Genomic DNA, 20,908 nt, shown 5'->3' with positions numbered 1-20,908 from the left:
AGGCTGGCTATCTCATCAGTTTCAAGAGACAAAAAGACATTGATTAAACAACATAAGAAAGGAAATCCACAACCATATGCATGTCACATGCAGGCGAACTTGCAAGAATATACAACGGGGCAATGTCCTGGATAGAGGATGAAACACATACTACAACCCTGTAAACTCCATGTCTCTTGAGCTACAGCATAAGAATCATCCACCACAAGTATCAGTCGAGAAAGACCCTCTTAGTTTCCAACTAAAAAGACAGAAGCAGCTTCTTTAATCAATATGCACAAACCAAGTTTCTACCTAAAGGGTCAGTAGCAACTCTTTCCTCAAATGTTTTATAAATCGAGACCAACAAATACTGTTCAAGACCAATATACAAAATTGGGTAGGAGGCAACACCACAGTGATCATCTGTTCTTCCCTTTAGGCTAGATTCCATTTGGGGAAAAAGAAACTTCATATTCAGTGATATAGTTGAATCTTCACGTTCAGACAAATTGAACCTCAGATATGCTATTTGCTCAAGGTACTACTCAGCTTAAGAATTTTGCTGAAAGCCCCAACCCATCACTCAGAGCGCACAAAATGGTACTTCTCGGAGAGTGATGCGGTGCTCATAATGTTATTCATCAGCATCTTGAACTTCAAGCTATAGTCACCTCCACTGAAAAATAAATCACAGATGTAAACAAGAAAAGAAAGAGAAACACATCAGAAGCAGCATCTTAACTACAAGTAGTGAACCAAAGACAGATTAACCAACCAAGAACATTTTTCATATCTCAAGATTTATAACCCTCCCTCAAATCATATCAGATCTCAATTAATAAAACATTTTGAATCTCCTGAAATGCATATCATCGAAGCATGTGGATACAACCATCACAAAGGTGCAACCAGAAATACCAACCAACAATAGGCAATGTGTAATGAATATGAACATAAAAAACAGAAACAAACAAGTCCTGAGGAATCAGGCTCCTTTCATGAAACATTCATAGTGTTTAAAACAGATACCAGCCATCATACATATATATACAGCCTTCTAACACAAAGGTGCATTAAAAATTCAATAGAGCATAGGAACCATATTGAGTAACATGATGAAATGTCCCAAAAAATGCGAACTAGATTTTCCGGCATCATATAATCGCCCCATTATACATCAGCAACTTGAACAATGACAAGAATGTAGCAATTGTCTTGCTGTCAGGACCATATGGTGCAATTAAAATGGTGAGATGTGCTGAAAAAAGGGGGTAAATAAGACATCATACCAAATGGAACCTACTATAGAAACCTGAAAGAACAATATGAACCAGTGATAACTGGTTATGAAACATGAGAAGTGTACCATAACCATCACAATAGAGAGGAAAGTTGACACAACAATCATTTTGGAGACAGAAAATAGCAGGAAGCACAAAACTCTGCTCCCTCTCTTTTAGAACCCTCAAGGACAAAAAGTATAGAATTATGGGTAATTCATCAAAGGCAATGTTCCTTTTCAGCTGTACGTATCTAAATTGGAATAATGGATTATTTATTTGTCTGTCCCATTGGTATGTAGATCACTTGGTTTTAGCACATATCTATCCATAGGCAAAAGCATATCATAATTTACTAACTGTGGAAGCATATCAAATTGGAAGGCCAATGTAACATCACCACCCATAATAAAAAATAGCTTATCCTGTCCAGTGCTCTATCACATTGCAATGAATGACTTTGTCTGGTGTTAGCAAAACAGTTGTGCATGAGTAGTTGCACAGTTTCATCTCCCACCCACTAATTGTGCAATAATCAGTGATACGTTCAATAAATTCAATAGCATACTTATTTTGTTACTTCTTCAAAATTAATCGAAAGTTATAACCTTATGCGACTTATGGAAGCAATGGCTCGAAGAGCACTCCGGATCATATCTTCATTACGGTCTACTTCTTGCTTCACAGCATCAGCCTTCGGCTTGTGATTGATGGTTTTTTCAAGAGGATCAACCAGTGAGTCCAGAACTGCATGAATTTAATAAAAAGAGAATAAGGGAAAAGAATTGCAAGTTACAATTTTAATCACCCGATGATAATAAAATTACTCCTTCAGAAGGCAAAGACCTGCAAGGACAGCAGAAGGGCACTTGTCTGCAAGTTTTGAGAGGATAAGATGACATGGCATCTTCACATCATAGTGATCTGGGAAGACCGTAAAGAGTTAAATGATTAGAATAATAGCATACAAGCAATCTTTCATGATGATCATCATAAGATGTTAGAATCAAAGTTCAATGGTTGGAAGATATTATCACATAGAAGAATTTTCACGAAATGTTGGCACCAAATTTTATTATAAGCAATAACTAATTAGCTAGTATAATTTAAATGATGCAGCATTTATTGGCAATATTGTCATAGGCAGACTCTCAAGAAAAGAGAACTATCACCATGACCATCACTATCCTCCTTAAAGCATCCTATCAAAATGGATTCATGTGCAGCAAGACAAATACAACAGCGATATTAGTTAAGAAAGAAATTACTTATGACCATGATCATCAGTCTCATCACGTCTTGCATGATCTATTGTGCATTATTTTCAAACCATACTCACCACCTAAACCAGATATCAGGTAAGGAATTATAAAAGATGACGGATTCATTTGATCCAGACAACCATCCAACAATGTGTCCACACACTCGAAAGCTGCTTTTCTAAGTTCAAGACCATCATCTACGACGTGCTTGAAAGGACCAAGATCAACTGTTCTTATCAATTCTTTCTGCAATTAAGAAAAATGCCATTAGTAATGAAACCAATAATATATTCCTACTATAAAATAATTATTTCACATTTATTAGACACAAATGCATTAGTAAGGTGATAAATAAAGCATTGACAACAAAATGATTTCAGATGGGCCTAACACAAACATTTTGCTCAGCAAAGATGTTAAAGAACCAGTGTAGACAAAGTTTATACAAAAATTTGGCTACAAGTAATGCACATCATTCCACAACATTCAGAAAACTGAGTAGGGAAAGTTGCCAACAGATAAATCATGTAAAGGTGGAGAAACAATAGCAGAACAACATACAGCAAAACAGTGAAAATGATTTCTAACAATTTAAAGAGTAAATTGAGTGTGATTTCAGAAAACTTTGAATATGGATATGCTTGATAATTTATTGACTTTCAGATGATCTTCACATTCTTCTGTGACTATTTAGGACCAGAGGGGAATTTCACAGTTTTTCCACCAGTGTGCTTAATTCCCAACCAATAAAATGAAGCTTCTATCCACCTAGTAGTCACCGGATTTCTTAATCAAGAGCACAATTTTTGCCCCCATTAAGACAACTTTCAGAAGTGCTGGTGTTACGCAAATAACCTGTTGAACATGCAGTAAAGTTGGGACAAAAAATAAGTCATCCTACAAAATATCATTCCATACATGTTTTACCAATTTTAACATGTAGTAATTATTTGGCGAATATTACTGCATACAATTCATTCATACAGACAATAGTGTATCCGGCAATCACAGGTCCAATCATCAATATAATCAATCACAGCAGAATTAGCGTACCTTGATAACAGTCTGGTCATAGAGCAGTGGTAATAATTCAGGAAGAAGTCCTTTAATCAAATTTGGCTTGTTATGAGCAGCTGTACTTAGAGCCAGGACAGCTGCACGTCGAACATGCTGTAGCACATGAAGGAGAATAAAACAAGCCATGATTAATCAAAATAACTAGAAAGTCCATTCACATAACTGACAACCATTAAACTAAATTACTCTGTCACTGTCTTTAATTAGCATCAAGAATGTAGAAAACTCCGGGTACAGGATTTCATCTATCTTTTCAGGCCGTTCAACAATTGAGTACTTCACAGCAACAACAACTGTTGCTCTTGTAAATGCAGTAGGACTTGCCGTGCGCTCCTACAAAATGCCAACATTATTTGTTCTGCAAGATCACATTAGTATTTTCATTACTCCAAATTAGGTCATAAGACATACCTTCAGTGCAGGCACAAGCTTCTTAGGCTCAATAAGTGCAATTTTGCCCAAACACTCAGCAACTACATTGCGAACCCCTTCTTCATCACTTTCACAATGATTAAACAGTAAGTTCAATATCTTCTCAACATTAGATTCCTGAAACTCACTTTGGCCAGTTTGATCAATAGAGTGCCTTGCAATAACCTACATAGGAAGTCAAGAAGTTAATGGAGTGCACAATGTAGCACAACCATGTATCTTAAGGAAATTAATGATTTTAACAAAAAAGAAACCTCTTTTAAAGAATGAAGCAAAAGGTATTGCTTTTTCTGTTGATTGTCAATTTGGTCCAAGATGAATGGCAGATATTTAGATAGATTGCCCACAGCTATGTTTCCAAGAGCATAAGATGCTGCAGATTTTATCTCTTCAAAAGGAGACTGGAACGACTCGATAACGATATTCTCTATGTGCACGTGCATGCTAAGATCTTTCCTTCTTCCAATTTCTCCAAGACATAGTAAAGCCAGGTGTTGTTTAGCCTGTTAAACAGCACAGATATTAGAATCTTTTCAACAAGATAATTGAGTCTGCTGTTGTTCGACCCTAACTTAAAGGCTGCAGGGCATCGGCAACAAATGAACTAAAAATTTTGAATATACTAGTGTAGTAGTTTATATAAATAGCTAGCAATTTCTATATCATTGCAAATGGCTATCAAATGTCCATTGTTTAAACTTCCTGCAACCAGGTTTTACATTATATATATAGCCAGATCATTAAGCATTAAACATAAGATCATTATCAAGAATATCCTTCATTGTCATGTTTCAAAAGCACAAGGAATGCCATCAATCAGCACAAGGAGGTATGGACTAAAACACGCCATGCCAAAAAGTTATTGTGCCTGTCGTGCAAACACATAATGAACGTGTCAACATATAGCTAGACCAAATCTTGCTTGTGCTGACTAACAAGGGGATGCTAATCAGACCACAGATTCATATCATGCTAGAAAGGCATCGTTCTTGTGCCACATAACAGCAATCCTTGCAGAAGCATATACAAATCATTTAACTTCAACCGTTTATCAATTAATAGCTTGGTAAGCAACAAAAATTGCCGAAACATTGCAGTAAATATCAACTAGCAGAGCGTTCTGGTTTGCTAAGAATGAAGGTTGAAGATAAGAAAAAATTTGAAAGAATCAACTAGACCAGCAACTAAATTTCTTTTTGCAAGCCCAAATTTTAACACTCAACGATGCAAAAATTACAAAAAACAATCAATAAAGAACGAAAAAATACCCACAAAGAACTTACAGAATTCATACTGCTATCATCTTTCAGAATGCCTTTTAGCATTTCTACAGTGGATGCACATTTCTGATCACCTGCTGCTAGGCAAAGTACAGCAACACACTGTGCAATTGAATAAAGAGCTTGTTTAGCAAGGCCCCCAGACTGTGGTGAAGGCTTAGCACTTGAAAGGAGTGAATCCAATAGTGCGTCAAAGCTTGTATTTGCTGAATGAACCAATGATGCAAAGAATCTTTGTAATGCCTGCAGCATTTCCAAAACACCATCTTAGTACACAAAAAGAATACTAGAAATTTCCACATTTGAGCAACCAAAGTTTCGATGAGATACTTGCAGAGCTTGACCCTGCAACAGAGAGCTCCTGATTAATATGAGTGCTTGAGGAAGAACTTTATGCCTAACAGTCAAACCAACACTTTGGCTGGATATTCTGTCAGTCATCATTGTGCAGCAAAGTTCCAAAGCAAGAGCAGTCATATGCAGGTCTGCTTCACTGCCAAAACAACACATTCATAACTCAGAAGCTGGATTGAAGAAAATGAAGTAGCTCAAGGATAATATAGCATAACCAAAAGAACCTTATAAGGGTTGAAAGTTCAACTATTATAACTTCATAAGCTGATGAGGTGATTTGCTCGCCATAAGCAACAACAAGGGAGTTTAGTGTTCCTAAGGTTGCCTGCCTCAAAGCTCTGTTTGCCTGTAAAATAAGCATACCAATCTTAGGATACATCATCATGTCAAATTCACCAATCCTTTAATAACATGAACTGTTTATGTTATACCTTCCGCAAAAATGCTGTTAATTCTGAAACAACTTGTTCCAAGACACATGACAAATCTATGCGAAGAGGTGAGTTAGCAATTACAGCAAATGCCTGCATCCATGAGATACTGTTAGTAGCATAGCAGAAAAAAAAAATGCAATAGCAAACACTGCTGACCATGACAGGATCACAAGGGGGCCATGTAATATCAACACCTAGAAGGAAAATAATAATAATAATAATAAACTGATATTCATCACTTGCAAAGGCCACGCCAACCTTGAGCAGAATACATAACTTATCCAATTAATCAAGGGAGTAAGTTTCAAGTTTCAACTGATATTGAACAATAATTTTATGACCTGTAAGTTGATAAGTCTAGACATTTTGGAAATGGATTTAACCATATGTTATTACATGTTACAGAAACCAAATGTCTACAATGATATGACTAGCAATTTCTTTACTCATTGTACAAGATATATTAACAATCAGCAGAGCTTGCAGTATGAGTTGCTTGTTGTTAGCTTGAGACATATAAGTTGAAGAGAATTATTCAATTTCCAAATGAAATTTCTAGGAATTATTTTCCAAGTAAATAAATGCTGCTTGGACATAAATCATGAGTTTATAGAAGTACATATGTGGATGCCATTGCAAACATCAGCAGATGTGTCTATCGCCACATGAATAGATGTTCTTGTTGGAGACAAGGCATACATGCAATGCATCTTACCAGAATTCACGTCCACCAGAAAACTGCAGAAGCCACATGATAGTACTCCAGATGTACTTTCTCAAATTTTTCAAAAAGATAGACACAAGTATGATTTTGCTTATATAGTTTTTTAAAAAATGAAGAACATTCTTAAATAAAAAATGTGTCAATTCTCCTTTATATTGCTTAGTTGTAATTTTAGACCCTAGGTTAAAACAAGGTGTAAAAGTTTTATTACATCAATTTTATGAAAACATGCAATTAAATAGAAAACCAAAATAATAGAAATTTAAAATATATATGTTGTATGACCCTTTATATGGCAGTCCTAGAGTATCATGTCCACGTATTAGTAGTATTTGAAATTTAATTGATAAAACACTGCTATTTGAAATTTAATTGATAAAAAAACCATAATAAGCTGTTTAATGAATTACAATTTTGTTTAAGAAGTAACATTATAACACTATTAAGTTCTACATATATAGAAAGATATTATAGCATGTGAAAGCAAGACACCCACATTTTATCATGATCTATTTATTCCTCTAGTATCCAGAGTATTACAGCAATTAAATTCATTTATAATTTTGACATATTTACTCAAAAAGAGAAGGTGAATAAATTAGCATTCACATAAAAGTAAAAAATTCAAAACCAAATTGCATCTTAATATAAAGTCTTGAAAGGATAACCTTCACGGCTGTGAGTCGGGTAATCTCATTTCCCATTCTATCAACGAGTATGGGAAGGCACGCAGGTAGATCTCTTTGTAGATTATCACCAAAAGTTGAAATTACAAGGCTCATGCAAGATATAGCACATTCTTTAACCTCCTGGGATGAAACCATTATTTAGATATATGAAGCAAGATGTTCAAAGTGAAGAACCAAAGAAAAACTTCAAACCAACCTGATCTTGATCTTGATTTGCCAAACGTGCCAATATGGCATTATAAATAGGGTTGATGTATGGCTTGAAGTCCAAAGTGGATGTCTACACCACAAAGAAACTCAAGTTACCGCTGATCATACAAGTGATAGAGAGTAAAATATAGCTTAAATGTAATTACCTCAAAATTAGGACGAAGAACACGGACTAGCTCTCCACAGACACGTAATGCTTCAGCAGTTACTTTATAGTATCTTTCACCAACAGCAGATAGAACTGGACTAGAGAGGGCCTGAAGTATGTTGGCAGTAAAAAATGATCAAATTAAAAAACAAATTAGTGTGCACGGTAGAAATTATTCTAAGGCCGCTTTAGCCAGATATGATGGATATATTGATTTATCTGTGAAGCTTTGCAACTAGAACCATACCAATACACATTATTTACCTGCACCCTGAAGAGTTAAAAAAAATGCATGGAGCTCAGTTATGATGCATGACATTAGTTAAGACTAAAATTTATGATATTATCATCTAATTACTTGTTAGAAATATCAGTATTGTCTGGGTGTTGACAAAGTGTGCGTCCGAAGCACTGCCAGCACACCATATGTTTGTAATGTCTTGACATGATATGAAAGTCAAACGTCTATAGCACATTCCATGCCAGCCAGCAGAAATCAACATCAGGAATGTCAGAACATCATTAGAAATCAACATTAGCACAGCTCACCCCCAAGTAGATACATTGGTACAGTACAACAGAAAAAAAAAAAAAAACTCTTTGAAACTCGAAACGATGCCAAAAACCAAAAAGGAGTTACATTAATAAAGTAAACTAGGATTGATAAAAAGCAAAGTCATGATAAACCAACAACAAATGTGCAATGTAATTTGGAATGTTAGGGAATAGTGTGCAAAATGAGAAATTGAGTTTATCATAACCTAGACATGAAGGATTCATGATCTATATGCATAAAAAACTACAAAAATCAGATGTAGAAAGCAAAAACTTGAAGGTGATCACTCCCTCAACAAATTTGGTGATAAAACATGACTATTCATACTACAGCTAAACAGAATTTGCCCAATTGAAGTTTCTTACAATGTTAAAATTTAAATATCATATGTGGGTCCACAAGAAGGAAGAAGGATTTTATTTTACCTTGATGTATGGATGAAATACAGAAGGTGAATGTGAAGCCATAACCAATCTGGTAAAAACAAGGGCCTCGATCTTCAAATTCGAGGTGGAAGATTTGTCCTGGGAAGAGGAGCAAATATATAGTCACTATATACGATTGTTAGAAAAGGACAGAGTTGTACTATAACACCTAGAAATAACTTACAGTCAATGCCTTTTCAATCCCAGAAACAAGTGAGCCAATGTGCTCAGCAAGACAATTAGGTAAGACAACCACAAGTTCTTTTAATACCGAGAATGCCCCAACCTGAACATATATAGTGGAGGAACTTACAAACACCAGAAAATAACTGAGCCAAGAAAAGATGTCGGAAGAAATCCTACCTTAGTCTTGACAGATTTTTCACGGAGTTGTCTGTTAACTGATTTCACGATTTTGGGCACTTCTTGGTTCAATAACCATCGTGGACTGCATTTAACCAGAATCAAATAAAGCAAGATAATGTCATTCATATTAACTTTAGTTAAGGAATTGAACATCAAAAACCAGCAGAAAATGCATCATACCAAGATGTCGTAAAAGGTTTGTCCAAGGAAAAAAGTTATAGTCTTTTGCTTCAGAAACAATGACTGTCATCCCGCGATACAGTCAAAGCAATATTTGAAGATGGCAAGATAATAAGATGACAAGATAATATCAACATGCTTGGAGATCAACACACAGCAGAGAGGAAGAAGAGATTGGATTAAAAAATGAAAGAGAAGGAGAGGAAGAAGGAAAAAAATATGAAAAATATTAAGAAAAGTATAGGCTACAAAACCAAGAGAAGAAAGAACATAAAGAGAAGTATCTATCAAAAAAATTGATATCAGATTTCTCCACACAATCACCATTGCACTCATGTAACACAAAAAATTGAGCAGTGGCAATTTTCATCTAGCAGTCTAATGAAGCAATCGGTATTATTAAATTAAATAAGATTCACAGTAAACTTATTTGACCAAGCAGAAATTGGCACCACTGGAGCTGATATGGTGGCCATCAAACAGAAACTGTGAATCATGGCTGACTTGATTCAAGATTTCATTATGGATATCAGGTCCACAGAACATGTGAGGATGCCACTATACTTATGAAAGTTTACCACAGTTCTAGTAAGAAATCAGCAACTGGATGTTGGAAAATTAAATTGGACAACCATGATGATCATAGTTCTATGATTGGTAATTAGTAAGTGGATGACAACCCCTCAGAAGTTGGGAGTGTTGACAGACTATTCAACAGAAAGGTGCATCTGATATACCCCACCGATTTGATTTTAATGCTTTATTGACTAAACCAGAATGTCAAAATCCCCTCAGAAGACATATGAGCAATTTGGCAAATTGACATTGGCATTTGATCTAGAACTTAAGTTCCATAAAGGCTACATGAAGCTCGAAGGCTGAGAACCATCCCAATTTGCAGAATCTAAGTTTAGAAAAATGAGAACCATTAAGTAACAGATGATATCAGTTTGACCCTAATTTCTTTTGGATATCTAAAATTCTGCATTATTTATGTGATGTTTGCATGGTTTTGTTTGCCCATAACAAGGTTCAAATACATAAACAGCACTCAAAAGATGCATTTACAGTTTAACTTGAGATTACAATGGAATAACTACTTGCCTTGACTCGTCAATGTCAACTTGTCCCTTTGTCACATTACCAGTCTGCCGTAACAACTCGATAAATGTGTTAAATACATCCATCTGAAAAGAAAAGGCATTTTGTACAATTAAAATATACAAGTCAGTATATCTTAGTTCAACACTAATATTTTGATAGATCTATGAGTACCTTGACATTCTCTTCTCTTTCTTTAAATCTTTCAATCAACTTAGGACATGCCTGCAAACAGCAACAGACCCCACATAGACCATGAGTAAAAAGATAAGGAACAAATGGACAATTTATGCTCAGTATGAAATTGGTATAACAAACTAATTTAAGATTCATAAAGGTGATCATGTATGTCAAACAGAATTAGATATCAACTACAACAAACAGCCATATATCGACGTTGCAGCTATAGAGGACTTAGTCCATCTTGTTAAGAAAATGGCCAATTATCAGGATATAGCACCAACCACATCATCATGCAAATAAAGCAAAAATAAGTATAGTACTTCACATGCCTCATAATACAACTTTATAAGCATCTCCGGTCGTGACATGATAATAGCCTGTAAGCACTTTGCAGCTGCTCTTCGAACTTTCCAGCTGGCATCCTCATCGTCGGTGTACTCATTTGCACTTTCACTGTCAGAATTTGTAATAAGACTATATTAGAAATAGAAAATACTTATAAAGCTCAATAGTACATTTTAAACGTTTGAGCAACATACTCATCTTCCTCCTCATCATCCCCTTCAGCATCAGTGTCCTCCTCCATGTTATCAGTAAAGTTGGGGTCATAGCTTAAATATTCCATAGTTAGAATTAGAATGTCATCACAGTATGGAGATATGTCCCTCGGACACCTAAGTAGAAAACTCTCCAATGCCTGCAAGAAGTTGGAAAAAGTACATTGATGCAAGTTTCTAACTTCTTTATTTTAAAAAAAATGTAAGCTATAGAAATTGCAATGCAGTGAAAAAAGATCATTGCTTGAGTGTACCTGCAAACTGTATTCACGGAGTTCTTCATCAGATTCCGAGGCAGTCATGCAGTAATTAATAAGCAACGGCACCGAATCACCAAGGTGTGGTCCAAAACGATATCCAACAGAGCGACTAAAAGAACAACAACAGACATCCTTCAAATAAGATATTTTGGATAGCAGACATATATATGATTTGCTTAAAGTTTCATATTGGTAAATATATACATAATAAGAGTTGGTATAACCATATAAGTATAACTCAACATAGCAGTCTGCACACAAATCGCTCAACAGAATATCAGACATACATATATACAGAGAACAATGTTGCTTTATTAATGCTCTTTGAACTGGTAAATCTCCTCCATCATGCCTTCAAACACTATTCCACCACTTCTACAGGATGGTTTAAAATCACATTCAAAGAGACACCTATGAGAATGGATTAACTTTTTACAGTATACTGCCATTACATGTGGCACGTATCATCAGAAGGAAACAGGGACCAGGATGATTGTCTGGATACAGGTGGTTTGTAAGCCAGACCCAGTATACTGATTGATCAAAACCAGTTTTTGTCGAAAAACAGACGAAGCCAATGGTAACTGATTGAAACTAAATCATATTCTGAAGATGGTTGGAAAATGAGACATACTGCCATTATATGTGGCATGTATCATCAGAAGGAAACAGGGACCAGGATGATTGTCTGGATACAGGTGGTTTGTAAGCCAGACCCAGTATACTGATTGATCAAAACCAGTTTTTGTCGAAAAACAGATGAAGCCAATGGTAACTGATTGAAACTAAATCATATTCTAAAGATGGTTGGAAAATGAGATAAAATATCAGAAGCCATGTCTTGCTATTTCAAATTGATTACTAACTATTCTCCTCTCCAACACCAGATCACTGGCTAAAATCATTCGAAGCTGACCACTACAAGGCTCAGATTATTGGATTTGAAGAAAAATCACAAGTTCGTAGAAAATTTTTACTATTATGTCATTTTTCCTGACTTGTATTGGTCACTGTCAATTGATAAACTGATGACTAACATACCACTATAACAGGGCCTAGTGCCGTATACCTTCGGGGAAAAAGCTAATGTAGGTGCAAAAGCTGTAAAAGGAGAGGCGTCAGGTTAAGGCCAATGTAATGGGCGAGTGATGTAGCTACCCTTTGGTGTCCCATAGACCAGCTTTAGACTCTTAATTTCTCTCAAGCATATTTCCCTCCTCAAGCTTTAATATGCAGAGCAATTTCTAACGATGAAATAAACTAGCGTTAGCAATAGCATGTCCTCCAAACCCAAAATTTCATCCCTATACTCAAACACTACTTTCCAAAATATTGAAATATTAAATAACAATTAAGTTGTCACTTATCAGAGACCCTCACCTCCTGCTTTCTTATCGAAGTTATAATCTATATCAAAAGAGCCGGTGATCAAGGCTAGTGACTGTTCAGGGGTTACATTGAATAATAGATTTACAACTAAAGATGAACTATGTGTACGCTGAACTCATAAGGAAAAAGGTTTTACATCACGGACTATACAAATGAATTTGAGCATTGACAAGCTGAAATTTTTTTTTTTTCTGAAAACCCCACCAGTTCATTGTTGTGAGAACCACTCTTGGCATGAAAGGATGTATGCAAAACTCGAATGGCAAATAGGAGAAGCTGAGACATTCTAACTGATGTTTGTCACAAGGAAACAATGGGACAATACTGAATGATCCTGCTTACAACTCAGTATCTACATCACTTTGATTCCAAGTGATATTGGGCAACCAACTTCCTAATAGCTGGGGACTGGAAGGCCTTTTTCTTCCTCTGTCCAAAGGTAACAACCAGTGATATTCTTCTTTAAGCATACAACATTAACTGCTGGAGACTCAGCCATGAATTGCTGTCTAAGCTTACAGTCAGAAGAATATCTGACTCAAAAAACACTGATACATGCCATCAGATGGTCAGCACAAGTCCAGGTTTAATAATTTGAATACAATTTTCACTAGTTGCACTTTATTTTGTGAAATGGGATTAAATGCCAAAAACAAGCAGGACTATTAAAATATTGATCCGTCATATTTTTATTCACATATCTTATAGGAAAAACATCTCTGTGTCCATTCTGAATTCAGAGAAATGACCAGATGAATTCAACATAACACAAGTGATCCAATTTGATGAAAATGCAATGTACATAAACTCAATTTGAACACCAGCCTATTTTGCAGGCAAAATAAATAGTGATCACATAGATACAGAATAAGTAAAGCATGTCAACACCATGAGAACACAATATAAGGAAGCAATGAATAAGATCTCAAGTAGAAGTTACCTTAAAGCTCCAATCATCTGAATATTTGTTCGTGTAAGTTCAGGCTTTATATTCTTACTTTTCAACAACTGAACAACTTCAAATGTCGCCTTAGCCAAGAGATCATCTGACAAACTTGAGGCAAGAGAAGCTACAAGCAAGAAGATACTTTATTAAATAATTTTAATCAAGAGAATATTTATTTCATTACAAAAGTATAACATGGAAATGGATAATATGCTATTTGGATTGATAAACGCCTATGAAGTTTCATAACACTGGTACACATGCACATGGCATGTATACACACACACACATGTATATACACACAAATTGTTCCTTCTAGAGAGATATATACAACAGTGTACATGTGCAAATATATGAAAAGAGAGAAATTTGGAGCTTCAAAAGAATACATAGGCAAAAACCCCTTGGAAATAACTAGTTTCTCACCAATACAAAGAATTGATTTCTTTCTAACACTGGCTTGATTAGAACCCAACTGGGACAGAAGTGCACTCAGCAATTCCTCATGAGCATCTTTTGTCATCAAGTTTCCAAATCTCTGGAGCATGTCGCCTAATATATCAAGACATTCACACTTAATCTCAGTGCTCTTCCCCTGGCAGAAATAAAAAAATATTTTTGTATCATCAATATGCGTAGAATTTTTCTTTAAACTCAAACAACAAGTCTTGGCAGAACAGAAGATTGCAAAATCTAGTACTTCGACGTATCAATGAAATAATCAGGATAATGCATCGCAAGTAACAAAAGACTGAATCAAAATAAATAATTCCATAACTATAAAAGGTCTAGATCTTGCATTCAAGAAGTCCAAGTGTCAAAAAGAGCAAAACATCTAAAAGTGCAAGCTGTACAATGAAAGTAACAAAGAACACAAGGAATGTAGATAGTCATCAAACAGATGTAAGTTCTAGACGTAAGCCGCTTAAGAAAAAAAATTAAAGACAGAAACCAATCAGGACAGGCAAGAGTAGAGCCTGTGCATAATACACAAAGAACTAACTGATTGTAACAACAAGATGATGAGATTACATTATCAGGTACAGAGTATGAATTGCAATTACAGAAAGAATCCTAGTCACGATAAATAATTCTTCTTCTATTCACTTATCAAACGAATTCAGCACCACGTCAACACCCAAACATAAAAAAAAGTTCCCAACGCATAAATCTGTGAATTTGGTAGATAAGAGTAGTCCAAGCAAAAAAGGTTGTTACATTATTTGAGATAACATATTTCATAGTTTGCAACAAAAACATATGTAACACAAAAAGGTCATAAAAACGTGAGAAGAAGAAAGAAAGGCGTACACTGCCTCAACATTCTCTCTATAATACCAAAGCGCAAGGAAGTGGATGGAAGAAGGAAAGCAACATGTTCTCTATGATTTCTGATTAAGAATCTCAACACAAACATCTACAAAACCTAGATTCACTTCCATAATTCACAGCGCATCCAATCTTCCCTTCACAAATATGTTGGATAGGAAAACAACTCATACAAAAAAGTACAATGTTCATTTTCCTGCATCCCTAAGGAAACATTTGTAGAACTACAATGTTTTCCATGTATCCAATTATACGGAAAGCAAATATAACATGCAGCTAAATAGGATAACAAAAACTAAAAAAGGTGCATGTTGAAATAAGAGTCGTTAAAAAATTAAACAAAAAGCTTCAACTAAAAATTTCATATGGTCAAGATAAAGTGCCACAAGATGTCCACAGACAATAGCTAAACAGAAAGAAATTATAAGAAACTCACAGGATTAGTTATGCCCTCTATCAACTGAGGACCAAGAGAAGCTAGAATACGTTGGGCAAGGGACGTTGTGTTAACTTCTGAGACTATTGTCTTCAAGGCTATACTAGCAATATCACGATGTTGATCTTTCCCATTTAACAATTTGTCGCAGAGCTTGTTGGCCATTTCCAGAATCCTGTCCTCACTGATCTTCTTGACAAGAGGAGCCAGACTATATACAGAAAAAAAAAAAAAAAAAAACAGCAAGGAAGAAAGCTCAATTAATGAGGTGCACCTAAACCAAACATGATTTGTACATCAAGATCAAGAAGTATAAATTACCATACAACAAAATAAACTGGATAAACAGGATTTACATATTCCTTTTGGGTACATGATGGTTGCAGACTTGCAGGCACATGAAAAAATTACCGAAGTCCAACCAAGAACTAACTGAAGAACAACTGTTCGGTTATTGCAGTCAGAAATATTTCTATTTAGACAAGATCAAACAAAGACTACTCGATTCATCCAAAGAAAGATAATCATGGAACAGCTACATATTTACACTTCTAAGAAGTAGCAAAAGTATCAATTGTAGCTAAAAATCTTAATTAGTTGCTACAGTTCCTTTTAAAATTTTAAACATCACTTTTTATTCCTAAAATATTCTATGTAATTTTTAAGATAATTTTAATTCACTTTTTGCCAAAAGTCAATCATCTAATCCATATTGTCCCTTCCAGTCTTCCAGTCATGTTATATAATTTAACAATATAACATGAATCTTTAAGCTAGTACATGTGGAGAATAGAAACATATGTTTGAAGACAAAGAATTACTGATCGCTTATCGAGTACAACACGCGATAACTGATCTCTTCATTTGTGAAAAAACCAATTACATAACAGTGTGATGTTTAAAGTGAAAAGAATAGATATGGTGGAGTACATACAGATACCACTTGAAATTGTAAGGCAGCTCTCTTGAGGAGACATCTTGAGCAAATCAAGAATGGTCTCCAATCAAATAGAAAAGTGAAGGCTCTATCTCACATGGGAGGAACTAATGCAAAAAATGTTTAAAAACCTTGCATAAAATAAAAACTCTTCGTAGATGAGATATGATCTAAAAAAGAATATTCAACGGATAGTTCATGATAAGCATAATAACACGAGAACAACTCCAAAGCACGATATGCCTTCTCCAATCTCTGGTGCACATTCAGCTCCCAGACTCCATTATGAATATCAATATGCATAATAAAAAGATGGCATATTCATCTTCAGTTTTGGTCACCATTGCAGATATACTATTCATCTAACATCAATCTGTATCTTGCAAAGTCACTCCCAATGTCCCACCCAGCGAGTTATCATTTAGACATCAATATTTTTATCCTTTATATGCCTTTTCCTAAAGAATGTGCATCTCAAGCTGTAGTGGAACACTAAAATAAACCAAATGTGTTTAACACCATCCATTTTAAGCGAAAATGATAGAAATGTTCAGTCTGATCTTTGACTAACAAAAAAACTTTGTGAAATCGCTGAAGAAACAACTACGAAAGAATGGCCTATGGATGGCCACAAAATGAGCAACTCAACTTCACCATGTATTAATCATTGAACAAACCAGACCACACCACTTCCTATTAGGACTTGCTACCTATTAAAAATTAATAAAAATCAGATGTGTTAAATTATGCAGAATCATGCAAAATGACTTAATTAACCACCTTGAAAACGGTAACTGTCATCAATGTTTTATGTAGCAGTGAACTCCTGAATTTCCGTCAACCCTAAAAGAATGTTTTTATTCGTAAGGTATCCAGGAGGTGAATCACCATAAAGATTATTTAACCATAAATTCAACAAATTTCAACTTTCGAATGCATACTATAATGATAGTCTAATTTTAAAAAATAAATAAATTCCTAAGACCATATAACAAGCAAATATTATGATCATAACCAGTTAAACAAGACTATAGACAAGACGTTTATGCAATACTTGTAAGATGCATCGCAATCCAAGGAATCAGACACAAGTAAATGCATCAAATAGCATTTAGAAAGCAAACCATTTCACAGCTAAACCAGATACATCTCCAGCTGCGTCTTCTAGTTGTTGGAGGACAGCACTTGTCAACTTCATCTCCAAATCAGAATCAGATTTAAAACCTTCCTTGTTCAATTCATTAAGTAAATCTGATGTTGCCATATATCTATAATCTTTATCCTTACCCGTCATCTAGAAATGGACCATCAAAGCCACTATCAAAATGAGCCCACAAATAGAATATCCAGCAGAAGCACCAGAATAAAATTTTGAACAGTTGCATACCTTCTCCAGAATATTTGTTATACTTATATTTGCCATATTGAAAGCTTTTACCAGACTTGGATGCAACTCAAGGTTTGTACTATGCCTGCAGATATAAATTTGCAAAATTATTATATGTGCATTAGAAATGAAGGTCACGAAGTTTCAAATTAAGGATGCTTAGATTCTTTATAAACCTAAAGCATATTGTGTTAATATACTATAGAACAACAGAAACAATACTGAGCAGTATTTAAATTAGTATACGGGTCATGCAGAATATGCATATGCAATCATATTTGCATAAGGCAATGCATTCATAACATGTCACATTATTGTATATGTAAAATTTAGCATGTCCATGCTGCATGCGATATGAAAACATGGTCACATATGTGATTTACATTTCATTCTTACCAATATTATTTCAATTACCAGTAATAATTTGGTAATATTGTGTGGTCCATGATAAAATGATATACATCCCTTGCACCTTCTCAACTTTTTTTTAATAAATTGTTACTTAAGAACAGCTAATAAATGCCATTAATATTGTGTCAACTTATGAATTGTTATTTGGACTTGGCATATATTTAGGAACTAATAATGGAACAGTGAATTCTATATCAACCATCATAGCAATCTTATCTATGCTACCTACTACCTGCGTTGGATTTGATCATTTAAATTAAATCATCAAGGAATTTGGACAAAAGTACATGCTTCTATTGTTTCACCTGATAGATATCGAATCAGATTTAGAAAGATATGCCATTCAGGCATTGAAAAGACTAGAGGTTACATGTTGAGTGGTGCATAAAAATTTGTTCCCTTCCCTTAGTAATTTAGACCATTGTATATTTCTTCATTTATACTTAATTTTATTTAAGATATACTAATATGCAGATGCATATGTGTCTATTTACTGCACGTTCTGCTATGTGGTACCCTAACACTCGCACATTGCAGCCTTTTTTTTCTAATTAACACTAACAATAATATTAAAGTTAAAATATTGTCCTAAAGGACCTGATCCTGAAAATTATTTAACTAGTATAGATAACACCAGCAAAAACAAGTGATTCATCATTTTTCCAATTCAGCAGCATATCTTGTGTGATATACTTAAAACAAACAATTGACAACAAATAGTTTACTTCTTGTTTCAAATTTTTTATAACGATGTAGATGATTCATTATGATAACAATATTGTGTCATAAACTTGTAAAAGGATCCTCTGAACTGGGAAAAACTTGAGGAATTCAGTACTGGATCCTGATAAAGTCATATCTTTTTTCAGAAGTCAAAAGTTAACAATAAAGAAGAAGACATCAAAAGAAAAGACCACAATTTTGCAGCCATAAGCTAAGGCAGCAAATATAACAAATTTCACCAACCCAAGACCTGAAAAACATGGTTGAGAACTTTTCATTTATAACATAACTAAGCATTTGCTACAGATCAGCAAACTGCTTCACTCTCGTAAACAGTACCTTCAGTAGAAACAAGAAAAGGATGGAACCATCATAACCAATATGCCCTGGTAGAGCTTTCAAGAACTTTCAGTATTACCCCGTTCTTTTTCTGTTAACATCTTGATGCATAGACATAAAAGTTGGCATACAATTACCCCATCCAGTCGGCTAAAATATGATCCGTGTCTAACCTAATATTTATCCATGCATCTAATCATGAAACTCAACCTGATCCGGTTATCAGTTAGATGTTTCCTGATTGTAGTCTATAATAGATTCTAATATCAAACTTGGTTGGCTAGCTACATAGTATCAACCCGAGTTCTTAGGACTTTGAACTGAAATTTATTATCGTATCAGAAGCATACAAGTCGAGGATAATAAGCTGATCTTGAACTTCTAGAAATATACAGTAGTGCATTCTTATAGATGTTTGTACTTAAAATTTCATTCCCGAATCCTACTCTTTTTTGTAATCTTTGTCAGGCAAAGACGCATTGCATTCGTTTTATTCTATAACAAAATACTACACTAAATAACCCCTATATACAAATCTGAAAAACCCAAGAAGATAGGAAGAACCTCGATGATCGCAAGAGCCAAAGGCTGCCACTGTGTCCGAAAACCTAATGGCTCGCCGCTCTCCAGCGATGGTGAGAGGAAGAGAGCGTCCCTAGGAGCAGTTTGAACTCGTCCTCATCCGCGCATCCTCTGGCAGATGATCGGCAGCGGTGGTGCTGGTGGTGCCACTTCACCAGGAAGGATGGGCTTCCAACTTCAACGGGAGACTCAAAGGCGTGGATGGCGGCGACGGTGCCGCGGAAGAGATATTTCCCAGCAGTCGACGACGGGAGGAGGGAGGTAGATGGGAGCGAGAGGAATCGATGCGATCGAAGTGAACTACGAACTGAGGTGAGGGGTTGGGGAAAACTTGGTTGTTCTAGGTTTAGGGATCTTCCAGGCCACCGTTGGATTAATATCGATGGAGTTGATGCAGCGACGGACGGTAGCGGATGAAAGAGGAAACGGATCGGATGCCAGAATAGCAAGGTCGGAACTTGATTTTGGTATAAGTATACAAATATTTATATTCAAATTTGAAGGGGCGAATTTTTTTAAGAAAAAAATCCTGGATTTTTGTTAGAGACCGCTCCAAGTTTAAAAAATTCTCACATAATATTTTTAAAAAAAAATTATTTTACCTCTATCAGTTATCGTCTTTCGTCATATCTCCACTTACGTTTAGCAGTGTCTCTATCCTATTGGTTGTCCCCTTCCACCCCCATGTGTGGTCATCATGAGCTTAGTAGTCCCGCACATTAGCTCTCACCCATCTCACATGGTTAACTATAGCCCTCACCAACCGCCCTCGTCCTCTCCTTTGACCACCTACGCCTTGTGCACAAACTGAAAGGTAACATTGATTGCTCCCCCTCCATTGGCTGCTTATGCTTTCGCATGTAACCTATGAATGATGATCGTCACCCTGCCCTTCTCTCGTCACATGCGCCTCCAAGTGAGGGCTGACA

General features: G+C 35.4%; 1 protein-coding gene across 1 annotated transcript; it reads right to left on the bottom strand.

Annotated features, from left to right (window-relative positions):
• Nucleotides 1-108: 108 nt before the first annotated feature.
• Nucleotides 109-20,326, bottom strand: LOC135595495 (cullin-associated NEDD8-dissociated protein 1-like). The gene is made up of 29 exons (XM_065086489.1): nucleotides 19,962-20,326; nucleotides 17,925-18,009; nucleotides 17,662-17,831; nucleotides 15,601-15,811; nucleotides 14,262-14,430; nucleotides 13,830-13,959; nucleotides 11,495-11,609; nucleotides 11,223-11,380; nucleotides 11,013-11,136; nucleotides 10,675-10,725; nucleotides 10,504-10,586; nucleotides 9,217-9,301; nucleotides 9,038-9,139; nucleotides 8,854-8,952; nucleotides 7,871-7,981; nucleotides 7,711-7,794; nucleotides 7,494-7,634; nucleotides 6,099-6,191; nucleotides 5,892-6,013; nucleotides 5,644-5,806; nucleotides 5,317-5,556; nucleotides 4,288-4,536; nucleotides 4,013-4,198; nucleotides 3,788-3,934; nucleotides 3,578-3,694; nucleotides 2,602-2,770; nucleotides 2,109-2,186; nucleotides 1,871-2,009; nucleotides 109-658 (listed from the first exon to the last, which is right to left on the bottom strand). Exons 2-29 carry the CDS (start codon nucleotides 17,958-17,960, stop codon nucleotides 562-564), a joined length of 3,669 nt encoding a protein of 1,222 aa, XP_064942561.1. The 5' UTR covers nucleotides 17,961-18,009; nucleotides 19,962-20,326; the 3' UTR covers nucleotides 109-561.
• Nucleotides 20,327-20,908: the final 582 nt, after the last annotated feature.

The sequence above is a fragment of the Musa acuminata genome, chromosome BXJ1-10 (genome assembly GCF_036884655.1).
Source record: "Musa acuminata AAA Group cultivar baxijiao chromosome BXJ1-10, Cavendish_Baxijiao_AAA, whole genome shotgun sequence".
In the NCBI taxonomy this organism is placed as follows: Eukaryota; Viridiplantae; Streptophyta; class Magnoliopsida; order Zingiberales; family Musaceae; genus Musa; species Musa acuminata.
This window is presented reverse-complemented; position numbering and strand designations above follow the sequence as displayed.